The following is a 21,401-nucleotide window of genomic DNA, read 5'->3' on the forward strand; positions in this document are numbered from 1 at the left end:
TGGTCCCCACAAAGGATCATCCAGTTTCGGACCATAGATTGCATCTTTCCTATCACCTGCTTAATGTTGGACCGGACTACATTGTTAAAGATCATAGAATTTATAAGTTTCCATAGACACCACAGCGTGGCCGAACTAACAACATTGAGAGTTGCATTCTCTTTATTAGCAACCCAAAATCTAGTAACAGAAAGGTAATGTAGTCCTATATCTTTGTTGAAATGGTCGCTGACTAGAGCCAACATAATTTTCGCTACCACACACTCAAAAAATAAGTGTTGAATGGACTCATCTGAAGAACAGAAAACACAACTTAGAGGTTTAATGATGTGTCTTTTCCTGAGATTGTCTCTGGTCATAATCTTGTTGTAGGAGACCAACCACAAGAAAATATGGATCCTGGGTGGAACTAGCAGTTTCCAAACAACAGGAATGTAGACAGGTTTTACCCCCCTAAAATTAATTACATGATATAAAGAACTACTAGAGTAAACACCATTGTTATCAAGCTGCCAAACTAGAGAGTCTGTTTCATTCACCAAAGAGATATTCTTTACTATCTCCTCCAGTTGATACCAAGTTTCCATCATGGTATCAGTGAAAATCCTTCTAAAGGATAGCTTAACCTAGCTCACATCCCATATTTCACCGATGGTTTTCGAGCCTTCATTGCAAATAGCATATAGAGGCCAAAATTGGACGGCCAGGGGGAAGGTGCCAAACCAGGTGTCCTCCCAAAACCTAATCTGTTTGCCACCCCCACCAACCACCTGTAACCAAATTTAATAGCCCTAACCACACTCATTACCCCTTTCCAGAACCTGGAGGCATGGAGGAAATTACTAGTGAAGATGTTTGGTCTGTGGGTGTTATATTTCTGATCAACCACTTTCCTCCACAATTTGCTTTCCCCTTTACTATACCTTTGCACCCAGGAGCCCAACAAACACATGGTGAGCTCCTGAATGTTAGGGATACCCAGACCCCCAAATTCTTTTTTCATGCAAACTAGTCTCCAGTTAGCTAGATGCGGCTTCTTGTGGCCTTTGAAATCATTCCAAAGGCAGTGTGCCATTTGGGAGTTGATCATCTCAATAGCCAACTTTGGAAACTTGAAGAAGGACAGGAGGTAGATAGGGATACTTGCTAAGCATGCTTCAGTTAGCACAAGTCTCCCTTTATCTTCCTTCAAAAGTTCCAAACTTCAACTCAAAACAATCTAAAAACGATCAAAAGTTCCAAACCCTAGCTAACCTTGTCCGGCCAATCAGCGGCGGCAGAGGCCATAGGAGGGATGGGTCACCAGAAAAGGAAGAGGAGGACACCAAAGGTTGACGGTGGAAGGGCCAGGGCTTGCAATGGAGATCTGGAGCGTGAAGCAAGGGGAGATTCGGATCAGATCGGGATCATCAGCGCTGATTCGGGTGAGGCCCGAGCGAATAGCGATTAGCTCGTGAAGAAAACAAAGGTGATCCGCGATGGTGATTGGCTGGATGAGGATTGCATGGGTCGGATGGTCTACCTTGTAGCATGCCACTGGGACTGGTCTATGTGTACAACGCCGTACAACCTGTACAAGATGGACATCGCTTCATCTTCCTCGTCGGCAATGGCGAAGCGTCTGCACGCAGCCGGTAGCCTGCGCGGCCACGCGGGCGGCAAGTCCTTCATCTCCTTGCGGTCGAGGCGCCACTTGGGTGGGGATCCAAGCCGCCGGATCCCATCATCCACGGGCCAAACCTCATGTCCTCCAAGTCGTGCCCTGTCCAGCCTCACGGCCGTGGGTGACAGGATTCATGTGTTCTGCAAGAGACCATCCTGGACATCAGATCCCAATGTCCCGCCATGGTTCGAGGTCCTTGATGTTTCCAATGCTAGAGTAGTCAGCGACGGCATCATCCAGCGCCTCAAGGGGTGCGCCTGGAGCAGCCTGGCGATTCCGCAGTGCATCCCATGGAAGCTCAAACCCTTGGAGTACTACATCTCTCTGCCGTTTACAATGCTCATGTCCTATGTGCTGGTTGCTCCCTACATACTGGTGTCATACGATCAGCCGTCGTGGAGCACACATGCATTTGACACAGACTCACACGAGTGGCACAAGGTCGACGACAATCCGCTGCCTTTCTTCGGCCGCGCGTCCCGGCATGGCCCCATCTTCCTTGCTTCCTCTAAGAAGGATGGGCCCATCAAAGCTTACTGCATCCGTTTCACTACTTCTGATGCTCTCAAGCTATCCATTACCCCGCCGCCGGTGGATTATGAAGGAAACCATGAGGTTGAAGCAGGGCCACAGTGTTGCTTCTCTTCTTTGGAGGATGAGCACTTCTGTATTTTAAGCTTTGAGCTTGACAGCAAGGGCGTCATGCTTCATTCTGGTTCCAATGAACCCTATCCAACCAAGGAGTATCTACGCTTGAGAACCTATCAAATTGAACGATCACTCCTGGAGACCCACGAGAAAACGCTGCTAGCTGTGAAGTCGGCGGTTGTAATCGCCAAGAAGTTGGAACATCGCTTCAAGATTACAGATGTATGCCATGGGGTCACCCCCTTGGCCTCCACTCTTTTGTGCATGTGCCCTTTTTAATTAACTGCGGATGTCAATAGTACTCAGCTATATGCATGCTTGTTTTCTACATTTCATATGTTGTTTTCCTTGTACTTGACTACCGTTCCAACTATGTTCTGTCCTCCCACATCAATACATGATTTCGCTTGAACAAAGAGGTAGATACATTTATCGGTGTACTCTGTGGCTTGGATGCATATATTTTCCATATGGCTGTCTTCCACAAGATTTAGACTTACAGCAACGTGCATCAAGTTGAAGTGTATGTAGATGTGTGTTCGATGGTTGTGCTGCTACCTCTAATCATTATCAGTTCTAAGCATGTTATGATGTCGGAAAAAACAGCTTGCGTCATTGATAATAGATGAACGCCTTGTACTATTCTTATCCCTGCTTCCGCTTAGAGACTCATTAAGCCTTGTTTGGTACCAGTTTGGAGGGTTTAGAGGGCAGTATCCTCTATGGTCTTAAAATCCACAAGCTCTCAATTGGGACACCGGGTCAGCTCCTCCGGCCCGTTGACTCCCCTTCTCCACCCAATCCATCAGTCTCCTAGCCCTTGAAGTCATCCTTGTGGCTTGGCACAAGACGGACGCTTCACTTCTTCCTTTGACACCCCAAAGCGCACCTCTTGCCTTATGGTACCTTTTCTTGTTTCTGGTTGGAAAGTAAATTGTTCCAAGTCCCTAATCATGGCACCTTGTCACATATAATGGGGAACTGCCATTGCTTTAGCCAAAAAAACGGTAGTTTTTATAATTTATGCACGGATGGTGTGCTATTGTCGTATGTATTCCATATGGTCTAAGATAAACAATGTGACAATCTGCTAGCAGTAATGAATGTGTTGATGTTCTCAGGTACCTGAAGTACTTGACCAAGAAGTACCGGAAGAAGCAAAATGATGAAGCAAGCTTGAAGCTCTGATGGTGCGACAAATCATGATTTCAAAATTTGTGTCACGATGAGCTATTTATTTATGTATGTGATCGTTCTATATTGCTAATTAAGTGTGATATAACAATCACGTTTTATTCTTAAATCTCGAAAACTCCTACACTCATACACGGGTTCCATAATAACAACTCGTATCACACGCTCGCTGCCTCTAGTTCCCTCGTCGGCCGGCTGACTCTTCCAACTTGCGCGGGCTGCTTACTCTGCCTCTCGTAGGTCCCTGGTAGGTGTCACTCATCAAATGAAAATCTTACATCCGAACACAATTTAGGCATTTAGAGTAACAACAATTGTAAAGGAAGCGAAGGAAGCATAGCTGAATACTCCAAGGGGTTGTTTGTATATTGAGATTTTACAAAACCAGTTTGGCCTACGCTTGTTTTCGGTTACAACAAACTAAAACTATGTTCGATTAACATAACAAATCCATGGATACGTGGATGACCTAAGGTTTATTAATCCGTGGGAAGCGTAAGATGAAGATGGTCTCTCTCAAACAACCCTGCAATCAAATAACAAAGAGTCTCTTGTGTCCCCAACACACCCAATACAATGGTAAATTGTATAGGTGCATTAGTCCGGCGAAGAGATAGTGATACAAGTGCAATATGGAAAGTAGATATAGGTTTTTGTAATCTAAAAATATAAAAACAGCAAGGTAACTAATGATAAAAGTAAGCACAAACGGTATTGCAATGCTTCGAAACAAGGCATAGGGTTCATATATACTTTTACTAGTGCAAGTTCTCTCAACAAGCATAACATAATTAGATCATATAACAATCCCTCAACATGCAACAAAGAGTCACTGCAAAGTCACTAATAGCGGAGCAAACGAAGAGATTATTGTAGGGTACGAAACCACCTCAAAGTTATTTTTTTCGATCAATCCATTGGGCTATTCCTATAAGTGTCACAAACAGACCTAGAGTTCATAGTAAAATATCACCTTAAGACACAAATCAATCAAAACCCTAATGTCACCTAGATACTCAAATGTCACCTCAAGTATCCGCGGGTATAATTATATGATATGCATCACACAATCTCAGATTCATCTATTCAACCAACACAAAGAATTTCAAAAAGTGCCCCAAAGTTTCTACCAGAGAGTTTAGACGAAAACGTATGTCAACCCTTATGCATAAGTTCACAAGGTCACAGAACTCGCAAGTTGATCACCAAAACATACATCAAGTGGATCACGTGAATATGCCATTGTCACCACAAATAAGCATTGCAAGACATACATCAAGTGTTCTCAAATCCTTAAAGACTCAATTCGATAAGATAACTTCAAAGAGAAAACTCAATCCATTACAAGAGAGTAGAGGGGAAGAAACATCATAAGATCCAACTATAATAGCAAAGCTCGCAGTACATCAAAATCGTGTCATACCAAGAACACGAGAGAGAGATCAAACACATAGCTAATGGTACATACCCTCACCCCTGAGGATGAACTACTCCCTCTTCGTCATGGAGAGCGCCGGGATGATGAATATGGCCACCGGTGATGATTCCACCCTCCGGCAAGGTGCTGGAAGAGGGCCCCGATTGGTTTTTGATGGCTACAGAGGCTTGCGGCGGCGGAACTCCCGATTTAGGTTATTTTCTGGAGTTTTCTATATCTATAGGAATTTTTTGCGTCGGTCTAACGTCAGGGGGGGGGTCTCCGAGTCGTCCACGAGATAGGGGGACGCGCCCAGGGGGGTAGGGCGCGCCCTCCACCCTCGTGGATGGCTCGGAACTCTTCTGGCCCAACTCTTTTACTTCGGGGGCTTCTTTTGGTCCATAAAAAATCATCAAAAATTGGCATGTCAATTGGATTCCGTTTGGTATTCCTTTTCTGTAAAACTCAAAAATAAGGAAAAAAACAGAAACTGGCACCAGGCTCTAGGTTAATAGGTTAGTCCCAAAAATCATATAAAATAGCATATAAATGCATATAAAACATTCAAGATGAATAATATAACAGCATGGAATAATAAAAAATTATAGATACGTTGAAGACGTGTCAAATGCTACCAGGCGTGCTGCGACGGAAGCCCAGCTACTTCGACAACGGCGACGATGCTATAAGGCGTGCTGCGATGAGCCCGGTCGCTTCGGCGGCGGTGGCGATGCTACGAGGCATGCTTGGACGGAAGCCCGGCCGATTCGACGACAACAAAGCTACGAGGCGTGTTGTGACGGAAGCCTGGCCGCTTCGACGGCGCCGGTGGCGATGCTACAAGGCGTGCTGCGGCCGAAGCCCGGCCACATCAATTATGTTGCAACGGCATGCTTTGACAGCCGTGGCGATGCACAGCGATGCTGCAACGGCAACCCGGCTGGTTCGACAATGTTGCAATGACATGCTTTAACGCCCGTGGTATGCTTCAATAATGCTACGACCGCAAGATGTTTGCTTCAATAATGTTGCAATGGCTGTGGCGGGTGCTTCGACAGGCGAGGCAATGCTACGACGACAACCCCGCTACTTCGAGAATGTTGTGTGCTCCGACGGCCGTGAAGATGCTACGACGAACCGCAATGGCGGCGTGTTTCAAATGGTCGCGGTGATGCTACCACGATGTGCTTGGATCATCACGGCAATGCTCCGATGAAGGCCCAACTGCTTCGATGATGTCGTGACGGCGTTCTTTCCTGTCGTGGTAGTGCTGCGACAATGATACGGCTGTTTTTACGGCTTCGACCGCCGCGGCGGCAACAGAGATAGCAGAGGCGTCAAGGATGCTACTCTAAGCATTGCTATATCCAAGCAAATCAGGACTCCATAAGCTTGCCAATACCAAATTCAACAAACACGTAAAATCAAGAATATGTTCTTTAATCCCGTTTAGTGCTTATGTCGAGATTATCTCAGCATTCCAGCATCACGTGCATGTGTAGGTACGTGCTAAGCACTACTAGTGAAGTACGTACATATAAGTAAAAGGAGCACTCAGCTTCAGGAGTCGCGATGGGTAGCGTAACTTCACGTGGTGACAGCGAGACGCTCCGCACTACACGATCACGTGCGAGCGATCGCACGGCGCCGGGTGCGGCTGACGAAGCCAAGACTTAATCCGACTGTTTTTTAATAGTTTTCCTATAGAAATCGGATCCTAGTTTGTCGTACATGAAGTAGCTAGTCTCGATTACGACGTGGGATGTGACTTGTATTCCTTCCCTGAGACGAGCTGGGACAGTTCGTTCGGATCAATATAAAGCAGCGACGGACGCCATAGGAGTTGCACGCTTCGATCTCTTTTGGTTCATAGGATAGAATTATCATCGGAATAGGAATTTTGTAGAAAATTAGATGACATGTATCTTAAATCCTATGAGTAGGAATAGCCAAGATGTCATTTGGTTGACATCAAAGAAATTTTTTCATTAAGCCTAGCCTCATTTTTATTTTCCTATGAAATGTGAAGGATGGGAATCAATCCTATATAGGAATAGGAATCCATTCCTATGAACCAAAGGTCTTCAAAAAAAAAATTCTACAAGAATCCTATCCTTTAGAATTCCTATGAAATTCCTCCAAACCAAAGGAGACCTTAGGCATAGACATATTTGTGTGTGATCGATCGTGCGGAAGATGAGCAGCCATAGGCTCTCGCTGCTGCTGGTGGCGTTGACGGTGGCGGCGGAGTACAATGTGGTGGACTACGGCGTGAGGCCTGATGGCGGGGCGGACTCGGCGGGGGCGTTCCTGGCCGCGTGGGGTGCAGCGTGCAACGACACGAGGCGCTACGGCTCCCGACCGGTGTTGCGCATGCTGGCGGGCAGGTTCCTGCTTAGCCCGGCCTATTTCAGGGGGCCCTGCCGAAGCGCCGGCGTGGTCGTGGCCATTGACAACAACGGCACCGTCTTCGCGCCGTCGGCAGTGGACAGCAGGGCGTGGATCATGTTCCACCACGCCGATGGCCTGGCAATCCACGGCGGGATGCTAGACAGGCAGGGACAGGAGTATTAGCGTGCAAGAAGGTCGGCAATTGCACCGGGCAAGGTCCCAGGGTGAGTGATGACAGGAACTTCTTGGTTTTTTTTGCAATGTGGTTGGATTCAGTTTCCTTGTGACGGGCGTTGGACATACGTGCGTACGATTGCAGATGCTTGATATTAGCCAGTCCAAAGGCGTGAGTGTGAAGCAGCTGACGCTGCTCGACAGCAAGGTATTCCACATGGCCATCTTCGACTGCACCGGCGTGACGGTCCAAGGCATACGGATCATTGCACCGGCCAACAGCCCCAACACCGACGGCATCCACGTCAGCCACTCCCGCCATGTGAGCATCCTCAAAACCACCATCGGCACCGGCGATGATTGCGTCTCCTTAGGGCCCGGCACCACCGACGTGCTCATCAGGGACATCAAGTGCGGTCCAGGCCACGACATCAGGTGTCACCTTCAGTTGCTGGTTCATCATCCATTATTGTGTCTGCTTGTGGTTTGCGCAACGTAATAGCATTGGTTTTGTGTTTGCATTGGATGGACGGTGGCAGCATCAGGAGCCTGGGATGGTAGGACGGTGAGGAGGGGGTGAGGAACGTGACGGTGGACAAGGCGGTGTTGACGGGCACGACCAACAGCCTGCGGATCAAGACGTGGGCGATGCCCAACTCCGGCTCCGTCACCAACGTCTCCTTCTCACGGGTCACCATGAACCGCGTGGCCAACCCCATCCTCATCGACCAGAACTACTGCCCCCGCAAGGTCAACTGCCCAGGCAATGTACATAAGAGATGCCCCCATTCAAGTTCCCTGCACGTCAATCCGTCCATCGACTGTATCATGAGCTCTGTTGTTGTGTGTGCATGCAGAGCTCGGGGGTGCAGATCAGCAACATATCATACACGGACATCCGAGGGCACATCGGCGACGCCCGTTGCAGTCAAGTTCAACTACAGCGGCACCAACCCCTGCAGCGGGATCAAGCTCAGGAACATTAGTCTGACGTACCAGCACAGGCGGCCGGCGCAGGCCAAGTGCGGAAATGCTGGCCGGTCCACGTCTGAAGAGGTCAGACCGCTGAGCTGCTTCTGACGATCGAAGTTTGCCGTCCGGCCGGAGAAGCGTGAGCATCTTCTTGATTCGATGGTTTCTGTAAATACTTCACGTGCACAGTTGCGTAAGATCAAAAAGAAAAAAACATGGTAGTGTGATCATTGCTTGGTGGATCTCAAAGCGACCCTTATATCGATTGACAAAGGAAATTGTATACGGGATTAATTAAATCCTCGACATCGTGGTTCATCCGATGAGATCATCGAGGAGCATGTGGGAGCCAACATGGGTATCCAGATCTCGCTGTTTGTTATTGACCGGAGAGTCGTCTCGGTCATGTCTGCGTGTCTCCCGAACCCGTAGGGTCTACACACTTAAGGTTCGGTGACGCTAGGGTTGTTGAGATATTAGTATACGGTAAACTGAAAGTTGTTCAGAGTCCCGGATGAGATCCCAGATGTCATGAGGAGTTCCGGAATGGTCCGGAGGTGAAGAATTATATGTAGGAAGTCCAGTTTCGGCCATCGGGAAAGTTTCGGGGGACACAGGTATTGTACCGGGACCACCGGAAGGGTCCCGGGGGTCCACCGGGTGGGGCCACGTATCCCGGAGGGCCCCATGGGCTAAAGTGGGAGGTGAACCAGCCCCTAGTGGGCTGGTGCGCCCCCCTTGGGCCTTCCCCTGCGCCTAGGGTTGGAAACCCTATGGGTGGGGGGCGCCCCACTTGGCTTGGGGGGCAAGCCACCCCCCTTGGCCGCCGCCCCCCTTGGAGATCCCATCTCCTAGAGCCGGCGCCCCCCTAAGAGTCCTATATATAGTGGGGGGAGGGAGGGCAGCCGCACCCTAGCCCCTGGCGCCTCCCTCTACCTCCCGTGACACCTCTCCCTCTTGCTAAGCTTGGCGAAGCCCTGCCGAGATGCAATTGCACCGGGCAAGGTCCCAGGGTGAGTGATGACATGAACTTCTTGGTTTTTTTTTTTTGCAATGTGGTTGGATTCAGTTTCCTTATGATGGGCGTTGGACATACGTACGTACGATTGAAGATGCTTGATATTAGCCAGTCCAAAGGCGTGAGTGTGAAGCAGCTGACGCTGCTCGACAGCAAGGTATTCCACATGGCCATCTTCGACTGCACCGGCGTGACGGTCCAAGGCATACGGATCATTGCACCGGCCAACAGCCCCAACACCGATGGCATCCACGTCAGCCACTCCCGCCATGTGAGCATCCTCAACACCACCATCGGCACCGGCGATGATTGCGTCTCCTTAGGGCCCGGCACCACCGACGTGCTCATCAGGGACATCAAGTGCGGTCCGGGCCACGACATCAGGTGTCACCTTCAGTTGCTGGTTCATCATCCATTATTGTGTCTGCTTGTGGTTTGCGCAACGTAATAGCATTGGTTTTGTGTTTGCATTGGATGGACGGTGGCAGCATCGGGAGCCTGGGATGGTAGGACGGTGAGGAGGGGGTGAGGAACGTGACGGTGGACAAGGCGGTGTTGACGGGCACGACCAACGGCCTGCGGATCAAGACGTGGGCGATGCCCAACTCCGGCTCCGTCACCAACGTCTCCTTCTCACGGGTCACCATGAACCGCGTGGCCAACCCCATCCTCATCGACCAGAACTACTGCCCCCGCAAGGTCAACTGCCCAGGCAATGTGCGTAAGAGATGCCCCCATTCAAGTTCCCTGCACGTCAATCCGTCCATCGACTGTATCATGAGCTCTGTTGTTGTGTGTGCATGCAGAGCTCGGGGTGCAGATCAGCAACATATCATACACGGACATCCGAGGGCACATCGGCGATGCCCGTTGCAGTCAAGTTCAACTGCAGCGGCACCAACCCCTGCAGCGGGATCAAGCTCAGGAACATTAGTCTGACGTACCAGCACAGGCGGCCGGCGCAGGCCAAGTGCGGAAATGCTGGCCGGTCCACGTCCGGAGAGGTCAGACCGCCGAGCTGCTTCTGACGATCGAAGTTTGCCGTCCGGCCGGAGAAGCGCGAGCATCTTCTTGCTTCGATGGTTTCTGTAAATACTTGACGTGCACATTTGCATAAGATCAAAAAGAAAAAAACATGGTAGTGTGATCATTGCTTGGTGGATCTCAAAGAGACCCTTATATCGATTGACAAATTAAATTGTATACGGGATTAATTGAATCCTCGACATCGTGGTTCATTCGATGAGATCATCGAGGAGCATGTGGGAGCCAACATGGATATCTAGATCCCGCTGTTGGTTATTGACCGGAGAGTCGTCTCGGTCATGTCTGTGTGTCTCCCGAACCCGTAGGGTCTACACACTTAAGGTTCGGTGACGCTAGGGTTGTTGAGATATTAGTATACGGTAAACCGAAAGTTGTTCGGAGTCCCGGATGAGATCCCAGACGTCACGAGGAGTTCCAGAATGGTCCGGAGGTGAAGAATTATATATAGGAAGTCCAGTTTCGGCCATCGGGAAAGTTTCGGGGGTCACAGGTATTGTACCGGGACCACCGGAAGGGTCCCGGGGGTCCACCGGGTGGGGCCACCTATCCCAGAGGGCCCCATGGGCTGAAGTGGGAGGGGAACCAGCCCCTACTGGGCTGGTGCGCCCCCCTTGGGCCTTCCCCTGCGCCTAGGGTTGGAAACCCTATGGGTGGGGGGCGCCCCACTTGGCTTTGGGGGCAAGCCACCCCCTTGGCCGCCGCCCCCCTTGGAGATCCCATCTCCTAGGGCCGGCGCCCCCCTAGGAGTCCTATATATAGGGGGGGGGGGAGGGAGGGCAGCCGCACCCTAGCCCCTGGCGCCTCCCTCTCCCTCCCGTGACACCTCTCCCTCTCGCTAAGCTTGGCGAAGCCCTGCCGAGATCGCCGTTGCTTCCACCACCACGCCGTCGTGCTGCTGGATCTCCATCAACCTCTCCTTCCCCCTTGCTAGATCAAGTTGGAGGAGACGTCTTCCCAACCGTACGTGTGTTGAATGCGGAGGTGTCGTCCGTTCGGCGCTAGGTCATCGGTGATTTGGATCACGACGAGTACGACTCCATCAACCCTGTTCTCTTGAACGCTTTCGCTCGCGATCTACAAGGGTATGTAGATGCACTCCCCTCTCCCTCGTTGCTAGATGACTCCATAGATTGATCTTGGTGATGCGTAGAAAATTTTAAAATTCTGCTACGTTCCCAAGAGTGGCATCATGAGCTAGGTCTATGCGTAGTTTCTATGCACGAGTAAACACAAAGCAGTTGTGGGCGTCGATATTGTCAATTTACTTGCCGTTACTAGTATTATCTTGATTCGGCGGCATCGTGGGATGAAGCGGCCCGGACCGACCTTACTCGTACGCTTACGTGAGACTTGTTCCACCGACCAACATGCACTAGTTGCATAAGGTGGCTAGCGGGTGTCTGTCTCTCCCACTTTAGTCGGATCGGATTTGATGCAAAGGGTCCTTATGAAGGGTAAATAGAAATTGGCATATCACGTTGTTGTTTTGGCATAGGTAAGAAACGTTCTTGCTAGAAACCTATAGCAGCCACGTAAAAACTTGCAACAACAATTAGAGGACGTCTAACTTGTTTTTGCAGCATGTGCCGTGTGATGTGATATGGCCAAAAGGATGTGATGAATGATATATGTGATGTATGAGATTGATCATGTTCTTGTAATAGGAATCACGACTTGCATGTCGATGAGTATGACAACCGGCAGGAACCATAGGAGTTGTCTTAATTTATTTATGACATGCGTGTCAACATAAACGTCATGTAACTACTTTACTTTATTGCTAAAGCGTTAGCCATAGTAGTAGAAGTAATAGATGACGAGACAACTTCAAGAAGACACGATGATGGAGATCATGATGATGGAGATCATGGTGTCATGCCGGTGACAACGATGATCATGGAGCCCCGAAGATGGAGATCAAAAGGAGCAAATGATATTGGCCATATCATGTCACTATTTGATTGCATGTGATGTTTATCATGTTTTACATCTTATTTGCTTAGAACGACGGTAGCTTAAATAAGATGATCCCTCGTAATAATTTCAAGAAAGTGTTCCCCCTAATTGTGCACCGTTGCGAAGGTTCGTTGTTTCGAAGCACCACGTGATGATCGGGTGTGATAGATTCTAATGTTCGAATACAACGGGTGTAAGCCAGATTTAAATATGCAATACACTTAGGTTGACTTGACGAGCCTAGCATGTACAGACATGGCCTCGGGACACGGAAGACCGAAAGGTCGAGCATGAGTCGTATAGAAGATATGATCAACATGAAGATGTTCACCGATGTTGACTAGTCCGTCTCACTGATGATCGGACACGGCCTAGTTGACTCGGATCATGTTTCACTTAGATGACTAGAGGGATGTCTATCTGAGTGGGAGTTCATTGAATAATTTGATTAGATGAACTTAATTATCATGAACTTAGTCTAAAATCTTTACAATATGTCTTGTAGATCAAATGGCCCACGTTGTCCTCAACTTCAACACGTTCCTAGAGAAAACCAAGCTGAAAGATGATGGCAGCAACTATACGGACTGGGTCCGGAACCTGAGGATCATCCTCATAGCTGCCAAGAAATATTATGTCCTAGAAGCACTGCTAGGTGACGCACCCATCCCAGAGAACCAAGACGTTATGAACGCTTGGCAGTCACGTGCTGATGATTACTCCCTTGTTCAGTGCGGCATGCTTTACAGCTTAGAACCAGGGCTCCAAAAGCGTTTTAAGCAACACGGAGCATATGAGATGTTCGAATAGCTGAAAACGGTTTTCCAAGCTCATGCTCGGGTCGAGAGATATGAAGTCTCCGACAAGTTCTTCAGTTGTAAGGTGGAGGAAAATAGTTCTGTTAGTGAGCACATACTCAAAATGTCTGGGTCGCATAACTGCACGACTCAGCTGGGAGTTAATCTCCCGGATGACGCGGTCATTGACAGAACCCTTCAGTCGCTTCCACCGAGCTACAAGAGCTTTGTGATTAACTTCAATATGCAGGGGATGGAAAAGACCATTCCTGAGGTATATTCAATGCTGAAATCAGTGGAGGCGGAGATCAAAAAGGAACATCAAGTGTTGATGGTGAATAAAACCACTAAGTTTAAGAAAGGCAAGGGTAAGAAGAACTTCAAGAAGGACGGCAAGGGGGTTGCCGCGCCCGGTAAGCAAGCTGCCGGGAAGAAGCCAAAGAATGGACCCAAGCCCGAGACTGAGTGTTTTTATTGCAAGGGAAGTGGTCACTGGAAATGGAACTGCCCCAAATATTTAGCGGACAAGAAGGCCGGCAACACTAAAGGTATATGTGATATACATGTAATTGATGTGTACCTTACCAGTACTCGTAGTAGCTCCTGGGTATTTGATACCGGTGCGGTTGCTCACATTTGTAACTCAAAGCAGGAGCTGCGGAATAAGCGGAGACTGGCGAAGGACGAGGTGACGATGCGCGTCGGGAATGGTTCCAAGGTCAATGTGATCGCCGTCAGCACGCTACCTCTACATTTACCTATGTGATTAGTTTTAACCCTCAATAATTGTTATTTAGTGCCAGCTTTGAGCATGAACATTGTATCAGGATCTCGTTTAATTCGAGATGGCTACTCATTTAAATCCGAGAATAATAGTTGTTCTATTTATATGAGAGATATATTTACGGTCATGCTCCACTGGTGAATGGTTTATTCTTAATGAATCTCGAGCGTAATGTTACACATATACATAGTGTGAATACCAAAAGATGTAAGGTTGATAATGATAGTCCCACATACTTGTGGCACTGCCGCCTTGGTCACATAGGTGTCAAATGCATGAAGAAGCTCCATGCAGATGGACTTTTAGTCTCTTGATTAGGAATCATTTGACACGTGCGAACCATGCCTCATGGGTAAAATGACCAAGACTCCATTCTCAGGAACAATGGAGCGAGCAACCAACTTATTGGAAATCATACATACTGATGTGTGTGGTCCAATGAGTGTTGAGGCCCGCGGTGGCTATCGTTATGTTCTCACCCTCACTGATGACTTGAGTAGATATGGGTATGTCTACTTAATGAAACACAAGTCTGAGACCGTTGAAAAGTTCAAGGAATTTCAGAGTGAGGTTGAGAATCAACGTGACAGAAAAATCAAGTTCTTGCGATCAGATCGTGGGGGAGAATACTTGAGTCACGAATTTGGCACGCACTTAAGGAAATGTGGAATAGTTTCACAACTCACGCCGCCTGGAACACCTCAGCGTAATGGTGTGTCTGAACGTCGTAATCGCACTCTATTGGATATGGTGCGATCTATGATGTCTCTTACCGATCTACCGCTGTCATTTTGGGGCTATGCTTTAGAGACTGCCGCATTCACTTTAAATAGGGCTCCGTCGAAATCCGTTGAGACGGCACCGTATGAATTATGGTTTGGGAAGAAACCTAAGCTGTCGTTTCTAAAAGTTTGGGGATGCGATGCTTATGTCAAGAAACTTCAACCTGAAAAGCCCGAACCCAAATCGGAAAAATGCGTCTTCATAGGATACCCTAAAGAAACTATTGGGTATACCTTCTACCTCAGATCCGAAGGCAAGATCTATGTTGCCAAGAATGGATCCTTTCTAGAGAAAGAGTTTCTCTCGAAAGAAGTAAGTGGGAGGAAAGTAGAACTTGATGAAATATTACCTCTTGAACCGAAAAGTGACGCAACTCAAGAAAATGTTCCTGAGGTGCCTGCACCGACTAAAGAGGAAGTTAATGATGATGATCATGAAACTTCAGATCAAGTTGCTACTGAACTTCGTAGGTCCACAAGGACACGTTCCGCACCAGAGTTGTACGGCAACCCTGTCTTGGAAATCATATTGTTAGACAACGGTGAACCTTCGAACTATGAGGAAGCGATGGCGGGCCCAGATTCCAACAAATGGCTGGAAGCCATGAAATCCGAGATAGGATCCATGTATGAAAACGAAGTATGGACTTTGACTGACTTGCCTGATGATCGGTGAGCCATAGAAAATAAATGGATCTTTAACATGAAGACAAACGCGGATGGTAATGTGACCATCTATAAAGCTCGGCTTGTCGCTAAGGGTTATCGACAAGTTCAAGGGGTTGACTACGATGAGACTTTCTCACCCGTAGCGAAGCTGAAGTCCGTCCGGATCATGTTAGCAATTGTCGCATTCTATGATTATGAGATATGGCAAATGGACGTCAAAACGGCATTCCTTAATGGTTTCCTTAAGGAAGAATTGTATATGATGCAGCCGGAAGGTTTTGTCGATCCTAAGAATGCTGACAAGGTGTGCAAACTCCAACGCTCGATCTATGGGCTGGTGCAAGCATCTCAGAGTTGGAACATTCGTTTTGATCAGATGATCAAAGCGTTTGGGTTTACGCAGACTTATGGAGAAGCCTGCATTTACAAGAAAGTGAGTGGGAGCTCTGTAGCATTTCTCATATTGTATGTGGATGACATATTGTTGATGGGAAATGATATAGAATTCTTGGAAAGCATAAAGGCCTACTTGAACAAGTGTTTTTCAATGAAGGATCTTGGAGAAGCTGCTTACATATTAGGCATCAAGATCTATAGAGATAGATCGAGACGCCTCATTGGTCTTTCACAGAGTACGTACCTTGACAAGATATTGAAGAAGTTCAATATGAATCAGTCAAAGAAGGGGTTCTTGCCTGTATTGCAAGGTATGAGATTGAGCACGGCTCAATGCCCGACCACGGCAGAAGATAGAGAAAAGATCAGTGTCGTCCCCTATGCCTCGGCCATAGGGTCTATCATGTATGCTATGTTGTGTACCAGACCTGATGTAAACCTTGCCATAAGTTTGGTAGGAAGGTACCACAGTAATCCCGGCATGGAACACTGGACAGCGGTCAAGAATATCCTGAAGTACCTGAAGAGGACTAAGGATATGTTTCTCGTTTATGGAGGTGACGAAGAGCTCGTCGTAAAGGGTTACGTCGATGCTAGCTTCGACACAGATCTGGATGACTCTAAGTCACAAACCGAATACGTGTATATTTTGAATGGTGGGACAGTAAGCTGGTGCAGTTGCAAGCAAAGCGTTGTGGCGGGATCTGGATGTGAAGCGGAGTACATGGCAGCCTCAGAGGCAGCACAAGAAGCAATCTGGGTGAAGGAGTTCATTACTGACCTAGGAGTCATTCCCAATGCGTCGGGCCCGATGACTCTCTTCTGTGACAACACTGGAGCTATTGCCCTTGCCAAGGAGCACAGGTTTCACAGGAAGACCAGGCATATCAAGCGTCGCTTCAACTCCATTCGTGAAAGTGTTAAAAATGGAGACATAGATATTTGTAAAGTACATACGGACCTGAATGTAGCAGATCCGTTGACTAAACCTCTCCCTAGAGCAAAACTTGATCAACACCAGAACTCTATGGTTGTTCAATTCATCACAATGTAACTAGACTATTGACTCTAGTGCAAGTGGGAGACTGTTGGAAATATTCCCTAGAGGCAGTAATAAAATGGTTATTATTATATTTCATTGTTCATGATAATTGTCTATTGTTCATGCTATAATTGTGTTATCCGGAAATCGTAATACATGTGTGAATACATAGACCACAACACGTCCCTAGTGAGCCTCTAGTTGACTAGCTCGTTGATCAAAAGATAGTCATGGTTTCCTGACTATGGACATTAGATGTCATTGATAACGGGATCACATCATTAGGAGAATGATGTGATGGACAAGACCCAATCCTAAGCATAGCTCAAAGATCGTGTAGTACGTTTGCTATAGCTTTTCCAAATGTCAAGTATCATTTCCTTAGACCATGAGATTGTGCAACTCCCGGATACCATAGGAGTGCTTTGGGTGTGCCAAACGTCACAACGTAACTGGGTGACTATAAAGGTGCACTACGGGTATCTCCGAAAGTGTCTGTTGGGTTGGCACGAATCGAGACTGAGATTTGTCACTCCGTATGATGGAGAGGTATCTCTGGGCCCACTCGGTAATGCATCATCATAATGAGCTCAATGTGACCAAGTGGTTGATCACGGGATCATGCATTACGGTACGAGTAAAGTGACTTGCCGGTAACGAGATTGAACGAGGTATTGGGATACCGACGATCGAGTCTCGGGTAAGTAACGTACCGATTGACAAAGGGAATTGTATACGGGATTGATTGAATCCTCGACATCGTAGTTCATCCGATGAGATCATCGAGGAGCATGTGGGAGCCAACATGGGTATCCAGATCCCGCTGTTGGTTATTGACCGAAGATTCGTCTCGGTCATGTCCGCGTGTCTCCCGAACCCGTAGGGTCTACACACTTAAGGTTCGGTGACGCTAGGGTTGTTGAAATATTAGTATACGGTAACCTGAAAGTTGTTCGGAGTCCCGGATGAGATCTCGGACGTCACGAGGAGTTCCGGAATGGTCCGGAGGTGAAGAATTATATATAGGAAGTCCAGTTTCGGCCATCGGGAAAGTTTCCGGGGTCACCAGTATTGTACCGGGACCACCGGATGGGGCCACCTATCCCGGAGGACCCCATGGGCTGAAGTGGGAGGGGAACCAGCCTCCCTCTCCCTCCCGTGACACCTCTCCCTCTCGCTAAGCTTGGCGAAGCCCTGCCGAGATCGCCGTTGCTTCCACCACCACGCTGTCGTGCTGCTGGATCTCCATCAACCTCTCCTTCCTCCTTGCTGGATCAAGTTGGAGGAGACGTCTTCCCAACCGTACGTGTGTTGAACGCGGAGGTGTCGTCCGTTCGGCGCTAGGTCATCGGTGATTTGGATCACGACGAGTACGACTCCATCAACCCCGTTCTCTTGAACGCTTTCGCTCGTGATCTACAAGGGTATGTAGATGCACTCCCCTCTCTCTCGTTGCTAGATGACTCCATAAATTGATCTTGGTGATGCGTAGAAAATTTTAAAATTCTGCTACGTTCCCAACAACTATGCATTAGGGAGGTAATATCATACACTAGTATCATATGCATGATACTAATATATGATACTCTCCATTACAACCAGCCTGAGCGTATAGGCTTACGGGAGTCTGGATGTCCGTCTAACTAATTCGTGTTATGTCGTTTGGCGGAAAGCGGCTTGATAAACTTTTAGATCAAGTGGCCTCACTTCTCTCCCCATTTATAACTGACCAAGAGCAGAAATCTTTAACTCTCTATTCCCGAGCTTGAGAGAGGCCTATGTCATCTTTGCCGACAGCCTCCTCAATTTGCTATGTATGTCAAACAACTGTTATTTTCAGCCTATAGCATGCATATGTGTTGTTTTGTATGTTAGAGCGATCAAAATGGCTTCTAACCGGCGAAATAAGAGTTCACATTATCACATAACTTGATTGAGATTTAACTTATTGAATTACTACCTCCGTCTCAGTTTACAAGTCCTACGCGTATACCTAGGTTTGCCAATTTGATCACCCTAATATAACTATGTAACATAAAAATTATATCTTTTGAAAATAGAACATCTGAAGTTTATATTGGTATATTTTTTGTAATATATGACTTGTATTAAGTTGGTTAAATTGACGATCTAGGGATACGCGCACGCTCTGTAAATTGAGAGAGAGGGAGTAGTAGATCTGTTGAAATAAATGAATGCAACCCGAGCGAGTGGCATGGAAAAATTAATTAGGCTTAGTTTAGCAGAGTATTTTCAAAACCGTAGTAATCTAAAACATTAGGGTTAGTTTGGGTGAACGGTATATTTAAAACCATGATAATGTACGATATTTCAGTCTGTGAAAACTAGTAGGCTTTAGGCTGGTCACAATGGGGAGGAACTTAGGAGTAACATCACACACTCCAATACAACCTTGCTTATGTGGCACATATTTAATGGAGAGGTGCTTGTGGTAACTAGCTAAGTTACCAAAACATCACACACTCTAAGAAACAATGAGTCTATAACCTAATAAATACATCGTTGCATGACACTACATAGATGTTCCTACCCACTATGGAAGTAGTAACATAGTCTAGGAAAGTGTGTAAGTTACTAGCTTATGTTCTTGCCCATTGTGACCAGCCTTAGAAAAAAGAAACTCTTTCTAAGATTGATCTAAGAGATGGATAATGGCAAGTGAGAGACCGAGAGTGCATGTGTATTGTAGTGGCATTTTACAAGCCTGCATTTTTGTACTGATATATTATTCATCAAGTGCCATAATTTTAGTGGCCCACCAAAATATTGATTTCATTCATATGTCCCATCAAGTTCATAAGAGAACCAGTAACGCCAGGATGTGCACCACGCAATAGCAAAGGGAGCACATGAAGTAGCCTTATTTGTGATTAACAAAAACCGAACTTAGATATAAAAACGATCTATTTCACATGTGGCAAATATAGCTAGCTGCCATGGCATACTAGTCGGTCATGCATGTGGTTTGACTAGAGTTTCTTCGGATTGGTAGATTTTCGTTTCTTGCTGCCTTGATCAATAGGCGCGGACTTGACGGCCGTGGTAGCCGAGGCAGCAGGAGGAAGAGGAGGAGGAGGAGGAGGAAGAGGAGGACTAGTAGGGGCGGCAGCAGGAGGGGGAGGAGGAGCGACGTGTTTGTCAATGTGGATGTTGAGGGGGACAATGTCGTCAGACAGATACGCTTTCGGCACCGACAGGGACGTAAACTCGTCCGGCCATGGCGTGCCAGCGGGCAGGGAGCTGCTTTTCATGACCGGCAACTCGAACGTCACCCTCGCGCCACTGCCGGTGTGCTCCACAGCGAGCTTGTACGAGAACTGCGGCGCGCCCGGTGCGTCGCCGTCCGCCCTGACGCACACCAGCGACACCGCGGCGTCCTTGTCGCGCTCGGCCAAGATCACGAGGAACACGCTCCGATGCCGGTTGGCCATGTCGTCCTGGTCGACGAGGACCTGCCAGCGCCGTGCCAGTGGCAGGCTGAGCCTCCCCGTCTGGTCGTGGCGCATGAGGATGGCCTGGCGGGAGTGGTTCGTGGAGATGTGCTCGAGGAGCATTTCCCGGGAGCCGGTGAAGTCGCAGCCACCGCCGCCCCAGGGCCCGTCGCGCTCAGGGCAGCAGTAGGGCGCGTGCTGGCACGCGCGGCGGTGGTCCACGGAGTCGTGGTAGACGACGAGCCCCGCCTCGCAGCCGAACTTGACGTAGTCGCACGGCAGCTTGACGGCGCCGGCGTAGGCGTCTGCCAGGCGGCAGGGGGCGGCGACGCGGCCGCAGTCCTCGCCGTGCGCGCCGCGGCAGGACGAGCACATCAGATGCCCGTCGTCGCACTGCGAATTATTATAATATAAGGATCAAGACCAGTAGTCGTTTCCATGGCAAGGAGCAATAATCACCATGACTATAATCAATCTGCAAACAACCTACTCGAAGATTCAAGAAGTAATATACAGTACCGAGAAGATAGGCGGTTTGAGGGGGAGGTGGCAGGCATGGCATTCCAAGAGCTCCGGCGCCCTGCACTTTTCGAAGATGAGGAAGGGCGGCACGTCGAGGGCGGTCTGTCGCTGCATCTGCGGCTGCGGCTTGGCTTCCACGGGCACCACGGCCAGAGCTCCGTCTCCTCCGCCGCCACCGTCGCCGCTGCTGCCATGACCCATTTTCTCCTCTGACTTAACTTGCTTCAGGGTCAAAGATCGCACGCATAAAAGATGCTTGAGATTATATGGAGGCCAGGGCGAGTGAAGAACCCAACAGTCCACATTACTCCTCCGGTGGCATGCAAACTCCGACGGCGCGTTTCGATTTCCGGTGTGCTTTCCCACTGGCTCGTGAGGCGTGTCTACGAATTAATTGATGGATGGAGAGCTGGACAGACGGCAGTCAGATAGGGAATGCATGCATGCATGCACCAATGCATGAGACTTGTTTTTCTA

The 21,401-nt window shown here is 48.3% G+C and overlaps 1 protein-coding gene and 2 pseudogenes across 1 annotated transcript; 2 read left to right on the top strand and 1 right to left on the bottom strand.

The window, feature by feature from the left end:
- Positions 1 to 1,513: 1,513 nt before the first annotated feature.
- Positions 1,514 to 8,567, top strand: LOC125547296 (annotated as a pseudogene).
- A 1,004-nt stretch (positions 8,568 to 9,571) lies between these two features.
- Positions 9,572 to 10,505, top strand: LOC125547297 (annotated as a pseudogene).
- Positions 10,506 to 19,940: 9,435 nt separating this feature from the next.
- Positions 19,941 to 21,125, bottom strand: LOC125547298 (putative E3 ubiquitin-protein ligase SINA-like 6). The gene is made up of 2 exons (XM_048711230.1): positions 20,922 to 21,125; positions 19,941 to 20,795 (listed from the first exon to the last, which is right to left on the bottom strand). Exons 1-2 carry the CDS (start codon positions 21,123 to 21,125, stop codon positions 19,941 to 19,943), a joined length of 1,059 nt encoding a protein of 352 aa, XP_048567187.1.
- Positions 21,126 to 21,401: the final 276 nt, after the last annotated feature.

Source organism: Triticum urartu, chromosome 3 (genome assembly GCF_003073215.2).
Source record: "Triticum urartu cultivar G1812 chromosome 3, Tu2.1, whole genome shotgun sequence".
NCBI classification, from domain to species: domain Eukaryota; kingdom Viridiplantae; phylum Streptophyta; class Magnoliopsida; order Poales; family Poaceae; genus Triticum; species Triticum urartu.